This window comes from Arachis ipaensis, chromosome B05, assembly GCF_000816755.2.
Source record: "Arachis ipaensis cultivar K30076 chromosome B05, Araip1.1, whole genome shotgun sequence".
NCBI classification, from domain to species: Eukaryota; Viridiplantae; Streptophyta; class Magnoliopsida; order Fabales; family Fabaceae; genus Arachis; species Arachis ipaensis.
The window spans coordinates 126,510,305-126,516,732 of NC_029789.2; the positions used below are offsets into that span (position 1 = coordinate 126,510,305).

The following is a 6,428-nucleotide window of genomic DNA, read 5'->3' on the forward strand; positions in this document are numbered from 1 at the left end:
AAACATAATAAACACATAAATTATAATTAAACAAACAAATCAAAGTTCATATATTCAAATGAGTAAATTACAACAAACTTAGTAAAATTAACAACAATCAACTCGGCAAAATTAATTCAGAAAATAATTAATTCAAACAACAATAAATTCAGAAAATTAACAATAAATCAATAATTAACTTAGAAGATTAACAAGCTAAAATTAACTCAGAGAATTAATAACAATCAACACTAATTAACTCAAAAAATAATTAACTCAAACAATAGTAAACTCAGAAAATTAACAGTCATCCAAAACACCATCAACTCAAAACAAACCCTAAATTATGCCCTACCTAACCTAACATTATTTAATTTCTAATTGCACTAAATTAATATAACAAACCCTAATCACACACTTCATTAAAAAATTCAATCAATAATTTAATAAAATGCCTAAAAAATCCGAAACAAACAAACAAAAATATGAAAAATACAAAAACTATTGAAAAATTACCTTTGATGGTGGCTACAGAATGGTGGAAGCATGGTGGTGACAGAAGGCATCAGTGAGACCTACAGTGGTGGAGTTAGAGTTTAGTAACATAACAAACAACAACAAAAAATGGACAACAACCTTGCCTTGGCGCGGTGAACATCAGCCACAGTGATAGCGACAAAGCGACGACCTCCGATTGACGGCAATGGATACCAATAGCAGCGGCATGACGGAGGCTTTCCACAGAGACTCCAGCAGTAGTGACAACGACGTGCTGATCTACGACGACAATGTGGCTTACCGATGGCGACGGCAGCTCCAAGTGATAGCGGCGGCATAACATTCTTCAATGGATCAGAGAGAGATAGATAAGAGAGAGAGAGAGAGAGAAAGAGAGAGAAAGAGAAAGAGATTGCAGAAGTGAGAGGGAGAAAGATTTCGCGTTTGAATTTTATCCCAAATTTATCGTTGGATTTACTGGCCAAAAAATTCGACGGTAAGATGTTCGTCGTTGCCTAAACGACACATTTCACTAAATCCTGTTACCATTTGAATTTTTTGACGGAAAATCCGATGGTAAATTCAGAGCTAATAAAATTAATTTTTGCGCCTCTATTTACTGTCGGATTTAGCGGCATAATTTTAAATTCGATGGTAACTTATTCGAAGGGAGAATTTTCACTTGTAACCGTCAAAAAATCTGCCACTAAATCTGTCGATAACTTCCGTCGCTAAATTCGACGGTATTCAGTGCATTTCTTGTAGTGCAGATTTGAAATGCACTAAATTCTCAATTACAAAAATTGAACAAAATTAAACTAGAAATCGAAAGAGCAATATTGATAAGCATTAGAGATTAGGCTATACTAATGCTACTATATTACATAAAGAATCAGCCGTAACAAACTATTTATGATACTTGCAAGTTGTAAGACTGTCTAGAAATTAATTTTCAAAAAATTGCTAGCACAGTATTTTAGCATTGAGAATTGACAAAACAAAAAGGCACTCACTATAGCTATATAACATCTACCATTTCCTCTGAGTTCCATTGCAATAGTATCATGTAATTCCAAATTAATGAAGCTACCAAATTGCAAATTTACAATAAATCGAGGGTAGATAATTTAGTTAATTTTTAAAAATATAGATTTATGTTGTCAATCTAGGATTTGAATCCATGGTCTTTCAGTTTAGATCACAATGTTGCATATCAGTGCATCAAATAATTTCATGAAGTAAGTTTTGTGCTAGTAAAATTAAAATAAATTTTAAAGCAGAAAACTTTCAATAAAATAATGCACCACATAATTTAAAACTTCTAACAAAATAATTCACCACATAATGAAAAATTAAAAATCACAAGCAACATTATGAGTTTCAAATTATTTAATAAGAAAATAGTTAATAAAACAATAAAAAATTATTCTGTCTAAGTAACTCAACAGCAATATTAATATTAGGATGATGAGCTGCGCAAAAAAATACAACACACAAAAATTTACTTAGAATAATTTTATGTCAACGAATAAAAACACTAAAATAAAATTTATTATTAATAATAATAAAGAAAAATACAAACACGCAATAATACAACAAGACACTATTATCAACATTCTTATTAAAATTACTAAAGTCTCCAAAAAAAATATAATATAACAAAATAAAAAAATCAAAACAATTAGATAATCTTGAGTGAAGAGTTCAACCAATGTCACATCTATAAACTAATGATACTAGAAATTCAGAGATAAAAACGAAGGACAAAGAAGTGTAGGGTTAAGATTTAGCAAATGCCAATAATGTCAAAAAAAAAAAAAGAAGGAAAGGAATAAGACATACCTGGATAAAAGAGGAAGAGTAGCATCACAGTTGACAGAGGCAGCAACTCGCAAGGGAGAAACAAGCTCCACCATAGCAGAAACAAGATCTAGGTAGACGCTCCTCGACGGCGACAATGGCTGGTGTCGTGGGAAGCGGTCGATGACAGCAAAACAGCAATGAGGGGGCTGACAGCGAGAGAGAAAGAGAACAGAAAGAAAAGTGAGGTTGATGATGTTGCAGAAATGGAGGGGAAGGGTTTGCAAATTCAATTTTCGGGTCAATTTTACCGGCATATTTACTGTCAGAAAAATCCGCCAGTAACACACAACCTGTGACCAAAACAATGCGTTTCATTTAATTACCTTACCGTCGTATTTTTTGCCTCCAAATTTGACGGTAATAATCGTACCAATTTTCCTTTTTTTTTCTTCCAATTATTATCGACGAATTTATTGTCGAAAAGACGAATCCAACAGTAACTTTTTTATCCGATAAATTTATTACCAAATTCACCGATAAATCCACCTACTAACCTCCAATACTAAATTCGACGGTATTCAATATTTTTATTGTAGTTTCTCAAGCTACAAACGACAACAAACACAACATTTTCTACTTAGCTCATAGTTAACGCAGTTCCGGCCTATAACCTGCGTCTAGAAATCTCTGTAGTTGAGAAAGTCCCATGCACCGACCTTTTTCCACAATAATAGGTTGTTCTCCTTCGATGAGCTTCTCTACTATTTCGCGTTGCTTAGGTACTGCTTCGCGTAACTTAGGAGGCTTGAGACGCCATGGAGGTAGCAACCAAATGGGATAGAGGAGATGGTGATGGAGAGAAGAGGCAATTGTAGGGTACGGAAGATATATGGAAATTGAGAAAAGTGACAGTTGTGGGGCAGGGAACAAACATGTTGAAATTAGGGTTTTGGTTTGCTAAACTTATTTTTTGTTTCAATTATTTATTTATGGAAAAGTATAGGTAGACAATGAAAATTTTAAATAATGTGAACAATAAATATATCGAATGTTCATTTTACTAAATGTGCGAATGGTTATTCTAATATTAAGATTTAGGTGGGTAATTTAAAAATGTAGTATGTTTTGATTTGATTAGTAATTATTCATGTTGTTTAAAAAATTTATTGATTATCTAGTATTAGCCTTTATTTATTTATTTTTTAATTACTCACTGACGATAGTATGAGAGCGGTTTGCCACAAGGGACAAAAATTTCTACATGTGCAACTCCATTAATAATCTGTTAATACTTAATAGATTTAATGGTAAGATAATATTATAATTTTAAAATTTAAAAATTAAATAATATAATTTAAATTTTAGAGACAATTTTAAGATTTATTCTAAATATTAGAAACAAAAAAAAATATATTATTCAACATAAAATTGGGGACAATCTCATAATAATTATTATTGAGAGGTCCATTAATGAAACTCGAGCTAAGAGAGCTTCATCAAATACTTGTCTTAAAACTAAAATGCAATATATAAAGAAAACAATTCTAATAAGAATTTCTCAAGGGTGAAAATATATTCGAAATCAGAATGCTTTAGAGATTAAAAGAGTATGACCAATTTGGTTTTTGAAATGTTTTCTAATTCTAGTTCTTCTCAAATTTTGGCATTTTATTAGACAAAAGGGTAAAAACACTATTTTCACGTTTTAAAATTTTCTTGATAAAAATCTAAAAATAAAAAATAAAAAAATATTTTCCAAGCAACCATTTTCTTTAGCTTAAATAATAGCACATATCACATATCCTTGCTAAAACTATAAACCGAAACAAAAAATTAAACAAATAAAAAAAAATAAAAAAAAAACTAAAGGAAAATATTTAAAAAAAAACTGATTAATATGTGTGTGTAAATATAGGTGCATGTCATGAAGCATATTTAATTCGCTCAACAAAAACGATGAATGAATGATATTGATACCGTGTTGTAGTAGTAGTAGCACTTAGTTTGTCAGAGTTTGAAAAAAATTAAAAACAATTCTTTCTTTTTGGCAAAAATTTAAGCATTGAATTGAATGGAGGGTGATTGGATATGTTACTTCATCAATCCTCACAGAATATCAACTTGTCAACCCAAATGCAGAAAACTAATTCATCTTTATATTCAAGTTCCATTACTCTCTTGAAAATGCATGGAGCCCATTAATGATGTCAAGCCACAAAAAGTACCCAAACTGTCAATATCTCTCTGCCCCCCCACTCCTTCCTTGCGTAAATCCCTGACCAACTATTTAGCTCATGCTCATCTATGCACATTTTTCTCCTTTAACATTTTTTTCCTGAATCCAATAACTCTGAACAGGAAGTCAATGCCCGAACCATACAACATTTTCCATGATATATGATGCTAGCTAATAGTAATAATCTGGGAATGTAGAGAATAATAATAATAATAATGAAAGAAAAAAGACCAAAGTATGGTGCGTTCTTGACTCCCTCTTCTAACAAGACTACTACTAATAACGCCCTTTTCTTTTTCCAAACCTAATGTGCAAATAATCAAACCCAAAAGTAACAATAAAGAAAGAAGAAAAGAAAAAGAAGTTAAAATAAAAATAAAATAAAAGTACCTTACCCACAAACCCTCCAATCAAATAAAAGGAACTGAAACTTGAAAATATGGTAGTTGGTGTGAAATAATGTAACTAATGACGCCAACCAGCCTTTGATGATCCCTTGAAAAAAAAAACGGAAAAAAAAAACAGAAGCAGCTCCTACCAGCACACACCAGCAGCAACAGCAGCAGGAGTAAATAATGAGAGCCTTTCTTTGATGAGAGGGCATTCAAGTCCCTCAACTAACCCCTCCTAAGAGAAGAACACCACTCCCTTCTACACATTGATTACCACCACAACAAAATAAGAGAGTGCCTCTGAAAGTTTCTGAACCATTTCTGATAACCATATTTAAGGATATAGATGGTAGTAGTAGTAGTAGTAAAGGGGTTAAAAAAAAGACTATAGGTGATGAGGTAGTAAATTAAAATAAAGGACCTTTTTCTGTTTTTATTTTTTTTATTTTTATTTTTTTGAGGGGTGCATCTATCAGGAAGTAGGACAATTCAAAGCAGCTTTAATTTGCTGAACAGTGGTGCTGATGAGGTTATTAACAGTTGCTACAGACTCCATGTTGAGCTTTGCAGATGGCAAGCTACTCACTAGTATTTGGAATGCAACCGTCACCAGTGACCCGCCGGATCTCATTCCCACCATGGTGCTGCTGCTTCTGCTCGGGGTTGAGCTTGTGGATGCCCCGTCACCGCCTGCTTGATGATCGTGGTGGTTTCCGTCAGGGGTGATCGTGAAACCTGACGGTACCAGGGGGATATACGACGGGTCCTCGCCGCTCATTGCTATGTTGATCGATGGAAGCTCAACCGGACAGTATACTACTATGGAGCCTGATGGATCTATGCAACTCTCTTGTAGTATCAGTGTGTTATTCTGGCTTGTGTTGTATGCCTATGTTCCAAAAAATCATATTCAATATTTAGTTTAATTGTTATGCACCATCCAATAGTAAAGTTTTACACACATTCAATCGGGTGTGCTGCTACGTAAGTAACAGTTTTATGATACTAATACTTTTGCATATATAATTCCAATTAAATTGGATATCGAAAAAGGTGTATGTTACTTACCCGAAGCACAGATATACAGTTACCAGGGTGTGAACCATTTGCTATATGAGCAACTTCTTGTACATTGCCATTAGAAAGAACATCCCACTTTAAATGAAAAGGAAACACAACAATTATTCTTAGGAAACAAACAACAGGTTGGGTTGAATTGAATTGATTAAGGTGTAAGTAATGTGACAAACCTGTGGTCTTTTTCTTTCATCCTTGAAGAAATTGAAGACGGTTTGTGGAGGGAGAGGGAGCCAAATGGTGGTGGCGGCGCTCAGCACCACGCCGCTAGGTTGACCGGGGTCTGTGCTCTTGTGGACAGTGACCTTGACACCAATCTCATTCATCCCGGACAGTGTGGTCCACCTGTGGCCGGCCGACGTGCCAATGCTCGCGCAAAAATTGGTTACCATTCTTTGTGCAAGCCTCATCATGCTCCTTTTTCCCTCTGGAGAAGGAATCAC

General features: G+C 33.7%; 1 protein-coding gene across 4 annotated transcripts in view; it reads right to left on the reverse strand.

The window, feature by feature from the left end:
* LOC107644059 (homeobox-leucine zipper protein HDG11-like) overlaps positions 4,925-6,428 on the reverse strand; it is a 4,911-nt gene continuing 3,407 nt past the window's right edge. For 3 of the 4 annotated variants that reach the window (XM_021124454.1, XM_021124455.1, XM_021124453.1), the window contains 3 exons: positions 6,159-6,428; positions 5,977-6,063; positions 4,925-5,797 (listed from right to left, as the gene is read on the reverse strand). In XM_021124454.1, coding sequence (XP_020980113.1) covers positions 5,381-5,797; positions 5,977-6,063; positions 6,159-6,428 — 774 coding nt within the window. In that variant the 3' untranslated portion in view covers positions 4,925-5,380. The remainder of the gene's footprint in view (positions 5,798-5,976; positions 6,064-6,158) is intronic. The other variant, XM_021124451.1, reaches the window with a different exon arrangement.